Source organism: Primulina eburnea, chromosome 5 (assembly GCF_022965805.1).
Source record: "Primulina eburnea isolate SZY01 chromosome 5, ASM2296580v1, whole genome shotgun sequence".
In the NCBI taxonomy this organism is placed as follows: domain Eukaryota; kingdom Viridiplantae; phylum Streptophyta; class Magnoliopsida; order Lamiales; family Gesneriaceae; genus Primulina; species Primulina eburnea.
In genome coordinates this window covers 7,305,306-7,327,053 of record NC_133105.1, presented here as the reverse complement: position 1 = coordinate 7,327,053, position 21,748 = coordinate 7,305,306, and the positions used below count along the sequence as shown (strand labels likewise).

General features: G+C 33.0%; 3 protein-coding genes across 3 annotated transcripts; 2 read left to right on the top strand and 1 right to left on the bottom strand.

Annotated features, from left to right (window-relative positions):
• Window positions 1-6,153: 6,153 nt before the first annotated feature.
• LOC140832814 (probable beta-D-xylosidase 7) lies at window positions 6,154-11,868 on the top strand. Its single transcript, XM_073197019.1, has 6 exons — window positions 6,154-6,633; window positions 9,385-9,857; window positions 9,934-10,031; window positions 10,236-11,000; window positions 11,139-11,480; window positions 11,566-11,868. The coding sequence occupies exons 1-6, from the start codon at window positions 6,160-6,162 to the stop codon at window positions 11,805-11,807; spliced, it is 2,394 nt and encodes a 797-aa protein (XP_073053120.1). The 5' UTR covers window positions 6,154-6,159; the 3' UTR covers window positions 11,808-11,868.
• A 3,309-nt stretch (window positions 11,869-15,177) lies between these two features.
• On the top strand, window positions 15,178-18,167 carry LOC140832812 (uncharacterized). Its single transcript, XM_073197018.1, has 5 exons — window positions 15,178-15,572; window positions 15,671-15,744; window positions 16,686-16,821; window positions 16,914-17,198; window positions 17,635-18,167. Exons 1-5 carry the CDS (start codon window positions 15,456-15,458, stop codon window positions 17,905-17,907), a joined length of 885 nt encoding a protein of 294 aa, XP_073053119.1. The 5' UTR covers window positions 15,178-15,455; the 3' UTR covers window positions 17,908-18,167.
• Window positions 18,168-18,998: 831 nt separating this feature from the next.
• On the bottom strand, window positions 18,999-19,905 carry LOC140831929 (cyclin-A1-1-like). The gene is made up of 2 exons (XM_073195637.1): window positions 19,510-19,905; window positions 18,999-19,412 (listed from the first exon to the last, which is right to left on the bottom strand). The coding sequence occupies exons 1-2, from the start codon at window positions 19,903-19,905 to the stop codon at window positions 18,999-19,001; spliced, it is 810 nt and encodes a 269-aa protein (XP_073051738.1).
• Window positions 19,906-21,748: the final 1,843 nt, after the last annotated feature.

Sequence of the window (21,748 nt, the reverse complement as noted above, 5' to 3'; positions counted from 1 at the left end):
GACATTGAAATCGGAGTACGATGTTAATTCAAGGTGCTACTCAATTGAACTGATATGGCAGTCAAGTGTGAGCATGAAAGATGTGTGCGTGCATCTCTGTCTTGAGATTGGACATTCTTGGTGATTCAAATTTTTTTTCCTTTCCAGATATAAAATTTATACAGAAAGTTTTGATTTTCTTTTAATGAAAGGTAGAAAAGTACTTGTTCTTCGTCAACTCCTACATGATCCACTGGAATGTTGATAAATGGTATCATTATTTTTCGTAGAATTTACATCGTTATTTTTCAGTCTCATCGATGTTGGTTTATCGATTTATTCAGCTAAAATATAAAATTCTTTAAGGTTGTATTTAGATTCATGTATTTTACATCTATTGATATCAAATATATTTTTGTTGTTTAGAGAAGTAATTAAGGTGATAAACTTCGAATCTACCTCTTACATGTTTATATAGTATTTTATTTTAATTATGATGAATTTAAATTCACTCAATTATTCAATAACGATGTCATTTGAAATTTATTTTATTCTGCATTATTAATATGTAAATAAGTAATATATAGATTTAAGATTTAATCTATTATGATTATCTATCTGGAAAATAAATATCATTTTCAAACCCAATTTTAAATAATATTTGAATTTCAGAAGACATGCATAAAATATTATGTAGATTTGTAGCTATTAACTTTCATGTATATTGTCTTTGACCCAGTGTCTTCATGCATGAGACTATATCTTCTGTTATATTTATTGTTATAAATCGTATTACGTTTTACTCAAACAAGTATTGTGTGCATTAATTATAAAAAATCAAATGCATCTAACATTTTATATAAACAAAACAAAATAAATCATGTGCAAAACATTTGATCCATCTATCCATTTTTTGGCAAAAAATATCAATCGCGATAAAAGATTAAAACAATTTATAATTGATTTTTTCGTCACGACTTGGCTCGATTATGCATGAATTAAGGTCCATGTTTGGTTTGGTTTGGTTTGGTTTGGTTTGGCAGGACAATCATAGTCGACGTATTTTAACTCCCATCAATTCACCCCAGAGAGTGAATGGTTTGATATCAAAGTGAGTGGTTTTTCAGCAAATGAATTATTATTCCCATAAAATCGAGAATAGGTATTCTGTTGGAACAATGAATCTCTGGTTCTTATGAATTTACCATGCATGAGAATGGGAATGAATTGTGGAGAATATGTCCATTTCATAATCCATTTGGTCAAACATGTCCCATTGTTATTTATTTACGCTACATTCTGACATAGAAATGTTATCACTTTAATTCATAATATAGAGTATATTTAACTATCAATATGTAATCTATATAGAGACAACGTATCCCAATAAATTTGGCTCAAACAATTCAATTCTGCGATGTTTTTCATTTATATTTTTTCTACGAAGAACGTTTTCTAAAACTTTTTGACCCTGAATTTTGAGTATCTTACTTTCACGTAATTCACAGGGTTCATTCAACAAGCAATCGGTATTTACGATCAAATGTATAATATTTTTTGTAGTAGCAGTCTTTATATATCATATTAACAATCGAAGTATACGAACGAGTGTTCATTCACCTTCGGTCAAACCCTTTTTTTTTTATATGATTTTAACTCGTTAATTATTAATAGTTTTGTAATTTGTCATAGAATATAATAATATTGATATTTTTAAATCATATAATTTGAACTATATGATAATTATCAAAATTGATGAGAATCATATAATAATTAAATAATTTGCTAAGGCCATATGAGAATTATGAAATTTGATAGATACCAAATGACAAATTAATAAATTGGTAATACCATGGTGTGGGGATCCGGACGCTAATCAATTTCTTAATCATTGTTGGGATTTAATTATCAGTTCTGATAAACAGGGTCTAAAAAAAATTTTCTTTTAAAATATAAGTGCGGAAGGTAATGACATCTAAATAATATACATATCTGTATAAAAGTACAATAACGTACAACAGTCTTTCAATTAATCTAAGGTTAAACTACTAAAGTTCTAGTAATAAAACCTATCTATATCCAAGTCTGGAATCACCACGCTAAACTCATCTTCTCTCATCATCTTCTGACCCCGTTCTTGTCCCACCTGTTGTCATGCACACATACAAAACAAGACAACAGCCGGATAACTCCGGTGAGAATAAATCGCAGTATAAAACATGGTAAACATGCATATACATAAAGTAAATCACGAAATATTCTATCATGAATAAACTTAAAAACAATAGATTTCATAATCTATGAAATCAACTCAAAATAAACATGCAACACAAATCAGTTAAATATGCTACTCAAATCAAATCATAAAAACATGCTATCATAACTGAAAGCAATAACAATGGGTTTCATAATCTATGAAACCACATCCATAAACGCATGCAGTTCTAGTCAAATCATGTCTAGACTCGACTCAACTATAACTCTAGGGATCCCGGTGTGAATAAGACGTCAATGGCTGTCACCTACCCTCCCACTCGGGGTGACTGTACGTCTTATTCCTAGACTTCGGTCTGAGCTGTATCAACGGCTGCAATAGGAGTCAGAGCTGCTCCTAAGCTGAGATACACCGAACATCTAGAAGTCTGACTATCTGTCAAACTTTCCTATCTCAAAAGCAATGTATAACAATCTGTAAACAAAGCATGCTCATTTCCAAAAGATTTGAATATAAAGTCTATAAACAAATCATAATCATATCAGAAGACAAACAATAATCAAGTATGTGATTTTATTGGGAAACTCAAATGAGATCTGATTTGAGTTATATCTTCCCAGATATCACATGAATTATACATTTGTCGTCCCGGTCTGACGAAGACGATGACCTGTATTTAAATCTGTCCATATCCAATCTGAAAAGACAATATCGAATACATAGTATCAATGAATAACTCCATTCACAATCTGTTCTGATCAATACTCAACTCAGTACATAATCTGATCAATATCTGAACAAAATACAGTCTGATTCATATCAATGATATCACGATATAATCGAAATCATAACTGAATCTGATCAATCTAATTCAACTGATGTTTAAACGGCATAACAACACAGTCTCGATACCCCGTCAGTCTAAACATCACAGATATAATATCAGACTTCGTAATCAATAACAATACTAGTCATAATCTCAATAACAATACAAATCTGATATGAAATCTTAGTCAAATCAACTCTGAAATCATAACAAATACAGAAACAATCTGTTCTTCAATCTGACTTCAATTATACGATGTCTACGGTAGCAGAAACACCATATTTGAATCATATTCAGTTCTGACAACATCATAAATTCAAAACATATCTAAACGTAACAAAACTTACGTCCAGTTGTAGCCTGCGTTGATAGGAACACAGTACCGAAGTCGGATTTCAATTCAGACAAACAGATTCTTTGCAAATTGAATTTGAAACTTACGAATCAAAGTTTTTCTCAAACTCTCGATTCATTTCTGATTTGCTGAAGAAGGAATCGATTACACACATATATATCTTGCATGTAAATGGATACGTGTCTTTCTCACAATGTGCCACAAAACGACTCGCGCATATGCGCGACACAACCCGCGCATATGCGCGAGACCTACTGGTCTCGGCAAACAGTACCCGCGTATATGCGCGCATCTAATCGGCGCATATGCGCCCAACCTTCTGGACCTAGCGCGCATGTGCCCGCACTTACACCGCGCATGTGCGCCAAACCTTCTGGATTTCTCCTTTGGCTTCTCGCATGGCTCGCGCATATGCGCGTACACTTCTCGCGCATATGCGCGAGACCTTCGAGTCACGCACAAGAAATTTTCTCCATTTCAAAATCTAACAAGAACGCGTCCCGTCTATAATTACCTTGATTAATCCATAACTCATTTCAGATTAACAAGATAAATTTCTCGTGCATTACACATGAAGTGTGTGCAATCATTAAAAGGAATATTTTTTACTTTTAGCTTAAAAAAATGAGTTTAAGGTGTTTTCTAAACTTAGATTCTATGTTATTTTTTGCTTAATTTAATTGAAATCCAAAAATGGTGAGATGTTGATTTTACTTTTATAAAAATTATTTTGATAAAAAGTTAGTACTGGAATAAATTATTTATCAAATATTATTCATTCATATTTTCAGTCCTGTTACATTTGTTTTAAAACACTATACACTATTGATTTTTCTCCACTTCTTCGTAATCTATAAATTTAAACACTTATAAAAAACATAATCATTAGCAAACACTGTCTAAGATAACATTAATTATTTTGTGTCGATCGAGCATATGTATCGTTCGGTCAATACTGTGACACACTTTCTTGTTCATAGAGCATTCAATAGCTCTTCCAATTTACTTTGGCTAGATCAAAATATTCCATCTTGGCTTTCTTGTATTGTAACTCAGAGTTTATCAACTTAATGTTATGAATGCTTAACTTTTTTAAAAAAAAAAACATTATAATGTCATGTGATATCATGCCAAATAAAAAATAAATAATTAAATGTACAGATAGCCAAACATGATGACGATTTATTATGAATAATCACAATTTAAGTATGTCTTATTTGATAATAAATGGCTCTTATTTTCCTTTTAGAATTTTAATTTGTCGAAGGGGATTGCAAAAAATGACCAAAACTTTGAGGAGATATTTGTCACGTTGATTTCTTTTTCCTATTTTCTTTCCTTCAATGAAATCACTAATAAAACGAGTATAAATTGGTGAATTTTTTTGAAACAAAAGAATCAAAACTAATATCGTTTGAGTTCAACCAACAACGAGAATATTATCCTCCATGTAGATCAAATGATCATCGTTATCCGACGCCTATTGTAGCATGTCAACGCAAATTGATTAAACGCAAAACTTTTTGAGATAGATTTCCTAATTAAGTCATCAATGAAAAATATTAATTTTTATGTCGAAGTTAATATTTATTATTATAAATATGATTAACATCGATCTGTCTCATGGGTAAAGATCCGTAAAACCGTCTCGCAAAAAACCTATTATTGATTAAATGGTCATTGAGATTGAAGTTATAAAATAGTTTTTGACTCCAAAATTAATTAATCTCTAAAAGCCAATGTCAATAGGGCATAAATAGTCTAGTGATAATCACAACGTTGGCTTGGATGATTTTTTTTATTAAATTTAAATCGAATGTTTCTTGTGAAACAGATTAATTATGTCCATATTTATAATAAAAAATAATACTTTTGACATAAAAAGTAATATTTTTTCAAAAGTGATCTAAACAGAATCTACGTATCATAAAATTAATCCATAAGACCGAGTTATTGTGTTTTTAGTAAAACTAGATGTACGGTTTTAAACACCAAAGTAGAAATAAAAACTACATTGTTAATATAATAAAACCAAATATTTAAATTGATATAGAAATATTAAACTAATTATAACATAGACACAATATAAGAGCCTAACATGAAAATTATACGCACCCTACTATGCACGTTCGTGTTCGTCTCACGAATATAGATCTGAAAAACCATAAACTGACATGCTCGTCTTTAAATACGTAGTAGGTGATGATCCAAAGTACACAATGTATACATATTAATTAGTTTGTTAAAAATTGTGAAATCCACATGGTCAGTGTTTTACACTTTTTGGTTTATTATAAAATTATATAGCATTGTAATAGAGATAACTGATGGCATAGAATAATCTCATCACATTTAGATATTCTCGTTCAATATGGGTAAAAATCAATCTGTAATATTTATATTATTTTTTCGAAATATTTCAATTTTAATATATTATTTTGAAATTTGTTGTTATAATTTTAATTATTTTTAATATAATGTTTGTTGAAATCGATATAATATCAACATGTAAAATATCACGTCAAGACCTTTCTATATTAAAAAGGATTTCTTGTTTGTTTTGCATTTTCTGGTTGACAAAAATTTGTGTGAGACGATCTCACGGGTCTTATTTGTGAGACATATATCTTATTTGGGTCATCCATAAAAAAATATTAATTTTTATGCTAAGAATATTATTTTTTATTGTGAATATCGGTAGAATTGACCTGCCTCACAGATTAAAATCCGTGTAACGATATCACGTGATATCCACTCATTCTTGTTTCCATTGCCTTTATATATATGGATTCCACTCTACTTCCTTTCCTTCACTCCAAATTCACCATGACGAAGACCTTCATCCCTGCAACCACCACCATCACCACCATCATCTTCTTCTTCCTCACAACATCCGCCATCGCAGCCCAACCCAGCAACCACCGCCCGCCATACTCATGCGACGCCGCCGATCCAGCAACCAGATCGCTCCGATTCTGCGACACCTCATTGCCCATCAGCGAACGTGCCCGCGATCTGATTTCCCGCCTCACATTGGACGAGAAGATCTTCCAGCTAGTCAACAAGGCGGCGGCGATCCCGCGGCTGGGCATCCCGTACTACGAGTGGTGGTCGGAGGCGCTACATGGCGTCGCGCAGGCCATCAGCGTGGAGACAGGGATTCTGTTCAACAGGACTATCAAAGCGGCCACTAGCTTCCCTCAAGTGATTCTCACTGCCTCCACCTTCGACGCTGATCTCTGGTACCGCATAGCCAAGGTTCGTCTTCCGAAAATAAACTTCTAAAAATTTGTCAATTGTTTTCTTGAAGATCCATTATTGAACTGCAAACTTGTATTGGAGTAGGTTGGACTATCAAAATTACACATAAATGGAATTTTTAATTTAGTTTTTCACGCTTCCAGTAATATACTTCATGAATATTATTACGTATTATATTTTATCTTATTATTTTATGTTGTGAAATACTTCTATTTTAATCGACTTATCTCATAAAAAAATATATTAATTTTTATGATAATTAAAAATTAAATTATTCTTTTTTATGAATAAAAATCCCCAGGCAAAAACTTGTGTGAGACGGTCTCACGGGTCGTATTTGTGAGACGAATCTCTTATTTGGGTCATCCATTCAAAGGTATTACTTGTTATGCTAAGAGTATTATTTTTTATTGTGAAAATGGGTAGGGTTGACCCGTCTCACATATTAAGATCCGTGAGACGGTCTCACATATTAAGATCCGTGAGACGGTCTCACATGAGACACACTCAAATCCCCAATAACGTCTTACAATTGAAATACTTTTTTTTTTGTTACAAGAGAGGGGGGTCACCCGTCAAAAAGCGATTAGCTTACTCTAATTCTTCTCAAATAGTCTATTCTCATCTTGTCTTCTTCAATGATTTGATCTATGCCTGTTGGAGGAGTCCGAATAGTTCTGTATCCTCTTTTGTACTTTAGCGCTTCCAAAGCTAAATAATCAGCTGCTCTGTTCTGTTCCCGATAAATATGGTTGATCCTTACTTCCCAGTCTCTATTCAAGATATGCATACATGTAGAGATCAAGTTAAGGGTGGACGAACAAGGAATTTCTTCTCTATTAACTACACAGCTTCTAAATAAAATATTTCATTAAATAAAATATATATGGTATATTCTATACTTATAGAACATTATTTTTTTGGGTAATTCTGGATATGAAGATACTTATTTATGTAGGAATTACGTTTTGATTTCACAAGAAATTCTTGAAAGATCAATATCAATATTTTATACTTACTTTAAATATAACACAAAAGAAAAGAATGTAATTGTCGTGAAAATAAATATATTTATATTTTATGTATATGTATTTTTAAATATAAAATATTTTTGTATAAAAAAATATAGAATTGGGTGTGAATATTAAGATAAGGTAGGTTATGATTGAAGTAATGGGACCAGAATTCTCTGGTCAAGTCAAGGCTAGCCTGCCCTTGATTTTTTGGATCTTGTTTTTGTATAATTTGTCCACGACCTGGAATTTTTATTCGCGATTATTTCAAAAATAAATAAATAAAATATCCTCCGTATTTCTCCAGGCCATTATTTTTCACTTAAAAAAAGAGACATTTTTCAGATGTTTATAAGTAAGAAGCCGGGGTTTTATTTTTGTTTTAGTTCGGAAAAGAGAAAACATAGTTGTTAACTTGTTATAGTTGGAATAGGTCTTTTGTGAGACGATTTCACGAATCTTTATCTGTAAGATGGGTCAATCCTACCGATATTAACGATAAAAAATAATATTCTTAACATAAAAAATAATATTTTTTCATTGATAACCCAAATAAGAGACCCGTCTCACAAAATACGACCTGTAAGATCGTCTCACACAAGTTTTTGCCTTAGAGTTAAGTTTTAAACTTGTTTTGTCTCAAATTTAAAACTTTAATATGGAGTGAATTATAAGTCCCGAGATTTAGGTAAGTTTTGGTTGGGTTGTTATCATGTTATGCATGTGTTTTATCCTCTCCAAACGTTAATCGTCCATCCAATGTAAGGACAAATTATATAGAAGCCAATTTACTTTAGAATCATGTTATAAGTACAACGAGATTCATACAATAACTCATACAATATAAAAAACTAAATACAAAAATTCAATTTATCAAAATCTCATGAAACATTTAATATTAAATCTCATTATACCATTGTTATAAATATCGATACACGATATATTTGTTATATATTTAACATTATTTTTTTCAAGGCTTTGGCTTGAGTGGTAGGTACCCTATCAAATGTTGGAACATCCATCTAAAGCTCTGACTTCTGAGTGCGCTTCGCGTGAATGTGTGTGTATACATTATATATTATATATAAAATAAATAATACAAATTTATGTAAATGTTTTTGTAAAGTAGGGGTAGCATAGTAATTTCATTCTAGGCCATATTATGAAATGAACCAAAATAAGATCATTCTCTGCTACATCGGATGTAAAACATAGACTAAACTCCAAATATATTGGTCTTGCATGAGCCTAATTAATATAATATAATATATATATATATATATATATATATATATATATATATATATTAAAAAACTATTATATTCTAATTATTATTTTGATTATTTTTTAGAGCAATATTTATTTTGAGTATTAATTATAAAGTGATCTTGTTAATATATGTCTCGGGTATTATTTATTAATAATACATTCAAGAGTATGCATTTTGTGAGACAGTTTCATGAATTTATATATATGTGAGATGAGTCAACTCGATCTATATCTAGAATAAAATGTAATACTTTTGGGATTAAAAGTAATACTTTTTCATGGATCGAGTCGGACAAAATTCGTGGGTTGGCCCAAAAATTTCGCCTTCGAATATTGGCAACAAGTATATATCATGTAGTTTTAGTGTCATCTAATGCAAATAGCATGTCAGTTATCAAAGCACTATATTTCTTGTTTCTTACTTATGGTGGGTGGCAACTGGCATCATATATATGTACATTTGAAGGTGATTGGGACAGAGGCAAGAGCATTGTACAATGAAGGGGATGCAATAGGAATGACATTTTGGTCACCAAACATTAACATATACAGAGATCCGAGGTGGGGAAGGGGCCAAGAAACACCCGGAGAAGACCCTTTACTTACATCTAACTATGCCGTTTCGTTCGTCCGAGGAATACAAGGGGATGGTTTCGAAGGTGGCAAACTCAGTGATGGCCATCTTCAAGTCTCTTCATGCTGCAAGCATCTTACTGCCTATGATTTGGATAAATGGAAGGGATTCAATCGTTTCACGTTCGATGCTAAGGTTACTAAACAGGATATGGCTGATACATTCCAGCCACCATTCAAGAGTTGTGTGGAGAAAGGGGGAGCTAGTGGGATAATGTGTGCTTACAACCTCGTGAATGGGATCCCAAACTGTGCTGATTATAATCTGTTGACAAAAACTGCCCGTGGAGACTGGGGATTCAAAGGGTAACATAGTTAAATTTATGCAAGCTGTTTAGGACTAATTGGTGCCCAAGTCCCTAACTATGTTTGAAAATGGCAGCTACATAACTTCGGATTGTGACGCAGTTTCGCTCATTTTTGAGCAACAAAAATATGCCAAATCGCATGAAGAGGCTGTCGCATTCGTGCTCAAAGCCGGTATGTTGAACCCTTTCGAGCGTTGCAGTTTTTCTTAGTAATTGGATTGTTATATGATATTATAAATGTTAAATTAAACCGTTACCATCAGCTGAACTTTTGACTTTTAATTTAGTATAGCGCTAGATATTTGGTTCTACAATCAAAGTATGTGAAGTCACATTCTTTACTTCGTTTTTTTAATGGGATCACATGGAAAAACAGGCATGGATGTCAACTGCGGATCCTACTTGGGAAATCATACAAAATCAGCAGTTGAAAAGGGAAAAGTATCGGAATCTGATATAGACAGAGCCCTACACAACCTCTTTTCTGTAAGAATGAGATTAGGACTTTTCAATGGTAATCCTACTGCACTCCCTTACGGACAACTGAGTCGAAATGACGTTTGCACACCTGAGCACCGAGGATTAGCCCTCGAAGCTGCACGCCATGGGATCGTCCTTCTCAAGAACTCTGGAAACCTCCTTCCGCTTTCCAAGACAAAAACCAAGTCTCTCGCAGTAATAGGGCCCAATGCTGCTGTGGCCAAAACACTTGTGGGAAACTATGCCGGCCCTCCTTGCAATCCCATTACGCCACTTGAAGGGTTGAAGAGCTACGTCAAGAATATCGAGTTTAACCAAGGCTGCGACACTATAAATTGCACTTTCATTAGCCTCGGTGAATCCCTAAAGATTGCGGAGGCAGCAGATTATGTTATATTGGTTATGGGGCTTAATCAAGATCGAGAAAGCGAAGAACTTGATCGTGTAGACTTAGTACTCCCTGGTGAGCAAGCTAGTCTTGTAACTAACGTTGCTAAGGCAGCTAAAAAGCCGGTTATATTGGTGCTGCTTTGTGGTGGTCCTGTTGATGTATCTTTCGCAAAACATGATCCCAAGATTGGAAGCATTTTGTGGGCTGGTTATCCTGGTGAGGCAGGGGGACAAGCTATTGCAGATATAATATTTGGTGCACATAATCCAGGTAAAAACTGCTCATGTTCTCGTGATTAAAATTGACGAAACAAATATGTTTCTGTTACGGTGACATTTATCGCAATTCCGACATTTTATTTGGTTTTCGATATAAACAATGGTTTTTATGATACATGGTTCTGTGCAGGAGGGAGGTTGCCTGTTACATGGTATCCAAATGATTTCATCAAAGTGCCAATGACAGACATGAGAATGAGACCTGATCCTTCACAAGGCTATCCAGGGAGAACATACAGATTCTACCGAGGCGAAAAAGTATTCGAATTTGGATATGGCCTTAGCTACACAAAATATGCTTATAAATTCCTCTCTGTCAGCCAACGAGTGATCAACTTCAAGAACGCACATTTGATATCCTACGAGCAAGAAAGTGCCAAAAGTATTTCGATTTCGGATATCAGCTCCGAATCATGTGAGAAGGCTAAGTTCTCGGCAGCCGTTGGTGTTAAAAACCATGGAAAGATGGCAGGTAAACACCTATGGTTCCTTTCTTTAAAATTTTTGCCTAGTTTAACACACCCTCTTGACTAAAATCCATGGCTCGGCCACTGCAGGTAAACATCCGGTTCTGCTGTTCCTTCGTGGCGACGGAGATGCCGACGGTAGGCCAACGAAACAGTTGGTTGGATTTCAAACTGTTAGCTTGGATGCAAATGAGGAGGCTACTCTTGAATTCCAAGTGAATCCATGTGAGGACTTTGGAAGAGCTAATGAAGAAGGGTCGATGATGATGGAATCAGGAACTCATCACTTGGTTATAGGAGATCAAGAATACGCCATACACACTTACATTTGAAACATTTTAATCTTTTTTTCCGCGTCCAATTAATAAAAAAACTCGATTATTTTACTATCAATGCTCGTTTTGCAAATAATTCCATTCAATATTTCTCTATTTCACGAAAACTTGCGCGAAACATCAATTTTATGAGACAAAATTCTCATTAATCCAAACTCATAAAAAGATCATTTTTATGACAAAATATTTTTTTGTAATAATTACATAGCGAGTCAACTCGAAAAAAAATTATAAGATTGTGAATCCGTACATGATTTTGATGCCGAATTGTTTCTGTCAGCATAAACAGATGCAATTCTTGAAAAAAACAATTAATAATATAAATGGTAAATATCTATAATCGGGGGAACAAATTGACACTCATAATAGTGGACAAGATGCAAATAATTTTTTTGATGATTTGGAATGAAATATTTGAAATTTGAATTCAAATCGTGAAATCTTTTCCGAGACCCCGAAAGGATAGGAAAGCGTTGCGATTACGTTAACCAAATGTTGTAAAGCTAATAATAGAAAGACTTTTTAATTTCTTGCAAGTGACGAAATCAGCATATATATAAATATAATAATATAATGTTTTATGAGGAAAATCAAAATGATATTTCATATGAAATTTATGTAAAACTCATATATAATTTCTGTGATCAAATATATATTTAGTACCTTTCCTCGATTTTTTTTTAAAAATAATAATAGTACCTTGTGAAGAAAAAATAGTGAAAAATTAGGCAATGATTAGTAAATGGAGTGTTGGAATAAATCAAGTCAAATTTAAAACCTTAAATTAATCCCTATTATTTTTGGATTAGTAATTAATTGTTACCTACATTAAGAATGTGTTTGGATCATACAACAACAAATCTTAAAAATCTCATAAATTGGATTTCATTTGTATATTCAAAAATATGTGATTGTGTTGCGAATGCAACCAAAGTTACACATTGAAAGTACATGAGAAAGACTATGAGTTTATGAGGTTGAAGATATTTCCATTGATATGAAACATTTTGGGTAGAGTCTAAAAGCAAATTCATGAAAATTTATGTCCAAAGTTACGATATTATATCATTGTGGAAATATGTAACTTATATTGTTCAACAAGTGGTATCGGAGTCAAGTTTAGATCAAGTCATATGGGTGAAATCCTCGAATACTCAAACGAAAGAGGTGAAGGTTTTCAATAAATCTGTGATGAGCTCTCGAGGAAGACAATGCTCCAAATATTTCACATAAGATGTGTGCTCTCAATGTAGTGGATAAGAGTTACCTCGATTTGAATGTATGATCCACAAGTGGGGAGGATTGACATATTGGTTTGAAGGGATGCCCAAACATGAGAACAATGATGATCTTTCGTTTAAGTAGATGATTGTCGGGAATTTAGTTAAAATCCAATGTTGGAAATACATAAGAATTATAATGTGTTGATAAGATTAAAAATTATCATATCATTTATGGAGATATGTGAACTCCATTATAGGGCCACTCATCTCCAATGCATTGGGAACACATATTTTACGTGAAATACTTGGAACATTGTCTACTTCAATCTCATAATGGATTTATTGGGAGGCATCAACTCCTTCGTTTGCGGGGTCAACTCCTTCGTTTGTGGGGAGGATCGTTGAAAATGTAACCAAAGTTTCATATTGAAAATATATAAGGAAGACTATGGAATTATAAGTTGGTTGATATCTTCATTAGTATGAGTTTTTTTGGGTATAATCCAAAAACAAATCCATAAAAACTTAGACTCAAAGTGTACAATATCATATCATTATAAAGATAATCTGTTAAGACTTGGCCTCAAAGTGGATAATATCGTACCATTATTGATATATGAACTTATAAGTTGTAAAATATCTTCATTAGTACGAGGTTTTTTGGTAAAGTTCAAAAACAAATACATGAGAACTTAGACTCAAAATAAACAATATCATACAATTATAAATTCCATTATTTAATATATAGTTTGAGTTTTTTCCCACTAAAGTTATTCTAAAAAACATATAAATGAAGGCGATTTTTAGATTTTTAATTTAACTTTTATTTTTTAAACATAAAATCCATATATACAAAGATTAATCTGTTTTTTCCTCTTAAGAGAATAAAAATCATATTGATAAGCAATCTGAAATTTAAATATGTCGTGTTTGTTTGGTTATTATTCAATTTGATCAATCCGAAATCCTTCTCATTTCATTTTTTTAGTTTGATCATTGACCAATGTAACGTATTTTAAAATCGATCTCCTGAATCTAATTTTCAAATTCAGATCAATCCAATAATTTTCTAGCAATTATCATTCTTATGCTAAATCATCTTTGAATTCCCAAATCCAAGTTTTTTGGGGGCGATGTAGTCTCAGTAAAAAAACAAAAAAGTAAGTATAAATCATATATATATATATATATATATATATATATATATATATATGTATGTATGTATGTATATGACAAAAACTTGTGTGAGACAGTCTCACGGGTCATATTTTGTGAAGCATATATCTTATTTGGGTCATCGATGAATAAATATTACTTTTATGCTAAGAGTATTACTTTTTATTTTGAATATCGATAGGGTTGACCCGTCTCACAGATAAAAATTCGTGAAACCGTCTTACAAGAGACTGACTCTAAAAAGATATGCGTTTTCAATATCAATTATTTCATATTTTTTACAAAACAAGTGTTTGGTGTATACAAATAAGACAAAAACTTGTGTGAGACGGTCTCACGAATCGTATTTATTAGACATATCTTTTATTTGGGTCATCCATGAAAAAATATTATTTTTTATTGTGTATATCAGTAGGGTTGACCCATATTACAGATTAAGATCCGTAATACGGTCTCACATGAGATCCACTCTATAAATAACTTATATGTATATTTTTACATTTCATCACTCTAAAACTGAAATGTAAAATTATAATTGTGTATCCAATTTTAGTCGATTGATATATATATATATATATAAATATATATATATAAATATATATATATAAATATATATATATATATATATATATATATATATATATATATATATATATATATATATATATATATATATATAAAGTTTAGGTACAAAAATATTAAATAAACATATATATAAACTTTGTTAAATCAGTATCACACATGTAACAATTGTTGATGTTAATAAAATTATTTTAATTTTATACTTAAAAACTTTTTTTTTGTCAAATATAAAACAACTAATATTTAAATATCATATATTATAATTTTAATATTTTATATCAATTTTCATAAAATATGCCTATCGTAACCGATAGATCGCATAAATGGTCTTTGTGAATCGAAAACAAATCGATCCGAATCAAGTTTGAGTGGAGATTTTTGCTGTGTGTTGGGAACCCACATCTGTCACCGTCACGTGCCATCCCAGCTAGCGCACGTGTCGCCCCACTCTTTCATCTTCTTCCCCGCAAAGCAAGAATATTACTATACCCACTTCCATCGAACTCACTTCTGCTCCACACTTTTCTTTCCTCCCATTGTCCTCCAAATCCTCTCCGTAGCCAAGCTTCCAACACAGACACCGCAAGGGCATCTGAGTCATTTCACTCCCACCCTCCCTCAGATCTCGGCTTGCCCCCTTTTCCCCACTTGAATTTTAGTGTTCATGGAGAGAGGAACTCCGGTCAGGAAACCCCACACTTCGACGGCAGATCTGCTTACGTGGTCGGAGATTCCACCGGAAAACACTCCCGCCACTGCCTCCGCCACCCGCTCCCACCAGGTGATGCGCATTTCACTCAATTGATTGATAAACGTGGGAATGTTTTATTTTTTTTATTTCAAAGATTTTGTTTTTGAGTTTTTGGTTGATGGATGCAGCCGTCGGATGGGATCAGCAAGGTGGTGTTCGGGGGTCAGGTTACTGACGAAGAAGTTGAGAGCCTGAATAAAAGGTGGAAGATCTACCTTCGTTTTCTCCTGTTTTCATTTTTGTTTGAATTGATTGATTTTGTTGCTGCCATTTTTACTATCGTTGTTGACCTTTTCTCGGGAAAAAAAATATAACGCAGTGTTGAGATTTTGTTGGCTCGTGTTTTGGGTTGCATTTAATATTTTTGGCTGCATCTTTGAAAGTTTAGATTTGAATTTGAAATTTTAAATGAAAAAGCCATGAAGAGATTTTGTTGACCTTTGACTAAAAATTGGATCTTGTTTAACTTTCGGATAAATTTCTTCCTGAGATTTGCATAGGCTGTTCGCGATTATATCTCAATATTGATAAATATTATTTGAATCTGGGTTCATCAATTTTTTAAGACAAGTGATTCTATCCGAAAGCATGATTTAATTAGAAGGTCAAGCGATGATGTCTTATAGCTGATATCAGTTCTTCTTCCACATTTTGTACTGGGTTTCACTTTAAGTTTTGTAAAACCAGGTAAATTGTCGTTTATTCTTCAGTTTTTTGGGTTGTATTAGCACTAACGACCATTCAAAAAATAAAAATAAAAATCGAGGCATACCTCGAAGATTATAGAATTCGATAGACCTTGTAATTTGAGGCATAGGTTTCTAATTCTCACGGCTCACTGGAAAATCAAGATCTGCGCAAGCTTTATTCATTATATATATTCAACTGTGTAGTGTAGGGTGATTGATCTCAAGCTAATAAAGTTAATATAAAACAAACATCATGAATCCCGTTTTGGCATAGACAATTATCTTTACATAATAATCATTCCTCCCTGCAATGCTTGACAGAACCACCACCAATGGAAAGAATCCAGTAGAATACAATTTTTTAGTTGCTTTATTGAATCTAGTAAAACAAACGTTCACCAGCGTAAAGATTCAGGACATCATTTAATGTACACACCTGCTATCACTGTTTTAGGAAACCATGTTCAGGCTATAAAATGAAAGAAATGACTGGGAGTGGCATATTTAAAACCAATGGAGAAAATGGATCATCAGAGACTGAGGATGCTGACCAGACCTCAGCAAATAAAACTGGATTGCGTATGTACCAGGTATTCCCAAGGGCTTCTTGTTTAATATAGTGTATTACTATAGATATGACACGCCATGTCTTGTTAAAGTTTATGGTTAATACTGTTATCAGCAAGTGGTGGGCGGAGTCAGTCAAATTTCTTTTGGTGAAGAGGAAGACATCTCTCCCAAGAAGCCTGCAACTCTTCCTGAAGTTGCAAAGCAGCGGGAGTTGAGTGGAAATTTGGAGAGCGAATCTGAAGCAAAGTTGAAAAAACAATTTTCAGATGCCAAAAGCAAAGAGCTCAGTGGGCATGATATTTTTGCTCCCCCACCTGAAATTCTACCCCGCCCTTTGGCTGCCCGGGCTTTGGCTTTAAGAGAAAGCATTACCATTGGAGATCATGGATCCCAGGATGTACGCCTTTCTTCCAAACTTGACTTAATAGCTGCATATGCTTTTTACGAAATTTTGTGATTTATATGTGGAAGTTTTATTCAGCTTAGTAAAATATTTCAAACAAGGTCTTTTTTGTTGTGCGTGTAGTTTATGGGCAACTGTTTGCTATATCATTGAGGGAGATGCATTATTGGCCTCTTGATGAAGTGTTTTTCACAGTTTCTAAAATAACCTTCCCCCTTCCTGACCATCTACTTTGCACATTTATTATTTTGTTGCACTTTTGAATTTCTTTTATCAACAAGTTTTATCCTTTAATTTGAATGTCAAAAGATTAAAATGTGAATTTGTTTCAACATGGTACCATGTTGTTGTCTCTGTTTCCTGTCTTTTGGTGACTGTTATGTAAATATAAAGCTGAAGTCAACTTCACCTGCTTTCCTGCGTTTTGAAGGGTGCTGGAGGGCAAAACAATGGCTCGTCTACTGCAGAAAACATAGTAAAGACAGCGAAGAAGATTCCTAACCAGAAATTCACCGAGCTCTCCGGAAACGACATTTTCAAGGGCGACGCACCCCCTGCATCTGCTGAGAAACCACTGAGTTCTGCCAAATTGCGAGAGATGAGTGGCAGTAACATCTTCGCGGACGGAAAGGTGGAATCTCGAGATTTCTTGGGCGGGGTTCGTAAGCCACCGGGCGGTGAGAGCAGCATCGCCCTGGTGTAACGTATTAGGTCTAACTCAGTCATTTACGAGTTGCTCGTGTCGTGTTTTTATCTTATATTTGGTGGGGATTTATTCTGATATGGCTTGACATTTTGTGTGGTGGATTTTTTTGGCATGTGTTAGGTTTGGTTAACATGTCTGGAGGTTTATGGAGAGTTTGTCTAATTGAAGTCTCTGTCTCTCTCTAGTAACGCATGTGGTTGCAATGTCTATCAAGTGTTTTGGCATTATATTTATGGTCAAGTATTCGTTTTTAGTTATTTTCCTTTTGTTCTTGTTTCCTGTTTTTTTAGTTGAAAAGATATTTGGTATAATCGAGTCTCGAACTCGATATTTTTCTATATTTGAGATTTTGGTGTCAGACAAGCTCTAGTTCTGAGGGAGAAAGCACGATGGTTTGCGCCGAAGTATGTGAGAGCATCTCCAGCCAATCCAGCACGTTGGATTGGAGCAACACTAGAATTGGCTACACATTTGCTTTTTTAAATTTTTTAAATAGTATTGTTATATTTTATATTTTAATTAAACAATAAATTTATAATGTTTTTTTTACTTTTTAATTATTAATAAATATTAAATACAAAAGTTTACTACTCTCAACTGAATTTAATTAACTTAAAGAAAATGAAGCATTCCCTTTCCGACAAAAAACTAAGCCATCTTTAGATTGTGGTCCGAACAGGCTTTTATGATAAATTTAACAAATAATCAAATTAAATTTTTAGTACTTTAAAAATGTACAAATTACAAACGACAAAAAATAAATGTTACGAAATGACGAGTAACAAAATTAACAAACACCAAAAAAATTACAAAAATAAATAGTTTTTAATAATTAGATAAGTTAGACCTCGATTCTCCAATATGTCTTCAAGTTTTTATTTTTTTTTTGTCAATTTTTTTGTTTATGAGTTTTAACGTACTCAAACCTCTTTGAATTTGAATTTCTAAGAACACATGTACACGTATTTTCGTTTTTCCGAAAATTTTAGCCAGTTATTTTAGCTAATTTTGATAATGTTGGTACTTTTTGTACATCTCTCTAGCTTTTCTGATTATTTTTTTAATTTATTAAAATTAACCAAGCTGGCTTAGATACTGTTGAAGTATTCGGCAGGAATGGACAGAGGAACAGCCTTCGACGCTACACGGCAATAGAGCAACCAGCGGTACTTACCACTAATTCCAGGAAAATTATACGTTTTCCCAATGGCAATGTCATGCAGTTCCATGACGCACCCCCGTAAATTAGATGGCTCGTAAAGCGTACAGTGTTGCAAGGTTGGGTTCCATGGCATATGTGATGGGTGAAGAATGTATTTCGCCAAGAACACCGATGACGCGGCCACCACCGAAGGCAAGTAGATGTTTATGTTGTAAGAATAAAGCGAAAGCTCTGCGATGTAGCTGGCCATGCACCTCAACTCCACTCCGCCTTGCGCAGCTTGCATAAACCTCTCCATGAAAGACCATGTTGTGGGATTGGACAAGTTGTATCCCAAGGACTTCAACGCCGATTTTTCCATATCAACAATCTCTCGACAAGAGAAATTGTATTTTCTTGAAAAGATTCTCATGCTAGGGCACCAAACTTCTTCGTACTTGGAGGCAAGGATGAAGCATGCAACGCAAAAGTAGCTCTGTTTTTCTCTTGTCCGCACTTTTCCCCATCGTCCAACTGTCAAAGTACTGAACCACATGATAGAGTGTCTCTTTCGAAAACTCTAACATATCAACGGTATCGACGAACCACTCGACGTAATAACCACGTTTCTCGTCTACTTGCGTCGATTTCGGCGGCCGCATTTTCCTGGATTCCAACGCACGTAAGTTCTTGAATATCTCAGGAGCAAGGTCGGAACATGATAAAAGGGGTTCCGCGTTTTCATCCATGTCTACGATCACTTTCGAATCATAAAGTGATTTCCTTGTAGAATGTTCCGAAATCAACAGTGAATCAAACCGTTCCATTGTTCCTAGAATTTGATCTTGATCCATGTTCCAAGGTCTGAATGGAATTGCGAATAATTTCTCAAGTAAAGATTTTTACTCTCGCAGGCTCTTGGATACAAGTCTGTGTGTCTGATGAATTGATTTACGTAAATATTTATCGACTGATATGTCTCCTTAATGGATTTGAATTCTAATCCGGCCTGTAGTTAAATTTTATATAAATTTTATCTAATCTTTGACCTACAATATTTTCATGTATATATAATTTAGATAATATAAAAAAAAAGTTGTGAGAGGGTGTCACATATCAATTTTAGAAGACACTCCTCAAAAAAATATTATTTTTATTTTAAAATTATGACTTATTATTGTAGATATATGCAGAGTTTACTCATCTCATGAATAAAAATATAAGAGATAGTGATCTATTCTCTATCTGAATATAATTATTTGAAATCTTGCAATGGATTTTGTATGTTTGTCTTTTATCTTTTGGAAATATAAAAATCCATTCTATGTCTATCTGAATATGGCCTCTCACATGCTGCGCCATAATTTCGAGGAATGATTATTATTTCACGTACAATTTAATATTGAATTTTTAAAAATTATACGTAAAATAAAATATAAAGTTTTTATTATATATATATATATATATATATATATATATATATATATATATATATATATATATATATATAATATATATTTTGGAAGGAAGTTTTTATTAGGAATGAGTATCATGTGAGACCGTCTCACGGGTTATAATCCGTGAGACGGGTCAACCCTATCCATATTCACAATAAAAAGTAATACTCTTAGCATAAAAAGTAACACTTTTTCATGGGTGACCCAAATAAGAGATCCGTCTCACAAATACGACCCGTGAGACCGTCTCACACAAGTTTTTGCCTTTTATTAGATATAATTCATATAAGCAAAAATTGTGTGAGACGGTCTTACAGATCGTATTTTGTGAGACGGATCTTTATTTGGATTATCCATGAAAAATTATTACTTGTTATGCTAAGGCTATGTTTGGTATGTAGGATATGATAATTAATTGGATTGATAACAAAACTCAAGGTAAGGATATTTAATATGTAGTGATAAAGAATGTTTTGTTTGGTAAGATTTTAACGAGTAGGATAAATTTTACATTTTTTTATTGTTGAGACAAAAATACCCTAAATTAATTGATCCAATATTCACCACTAATGTAATATTATTTTTTTCAAATTATGCAATTTATTTTCCATTAAATTCACTTTAAAGTATCCGAACTAGCTGTTTCATATATTTATTTCCTAGTTTTTAGCTTATATTTATCGAATTATTATTTTTTAAAATAATAATTAATAAAATTTTAAATACAAATATATTAGTTAAGATTATGTATAACGCATGAACTTATAAAATAAACATAAATGAAAAATATTTTATGGTGATTAGCAATCAAGAGAAGACGAAAGGGTAAAATTGAAATTTATGGTATGTTTTAGGATTGAGATTGACAATCCTCTCAAATCAATGGGTTGCCTTATCAATCACATAGGTTTTTTTAATCATGGGCTTCTTGATTAATTGGGCCCATAAAAAATGAGACAAACATGGGACTAAGAATCTATTATTTCCTTATCACCCACACCAAACATAGCCTAAGAGTATTACTTTTTATTGTGAATATGAGTTGATCTGTTGCATAGATAAAGATTTGTGAAACTATTATATATGGCAAAAACTTGCGTGAGACGGTCTCACGGGTCGTATTTGTGAGACGGATCTCTTATTTGGGTCACCCATGAAAAAGTATTACTTTTAATACTAAGAGTATTACTTTTTATTGTGAATATGGGTAGGGTTGATCCGTCTCACAGATTATGATCTG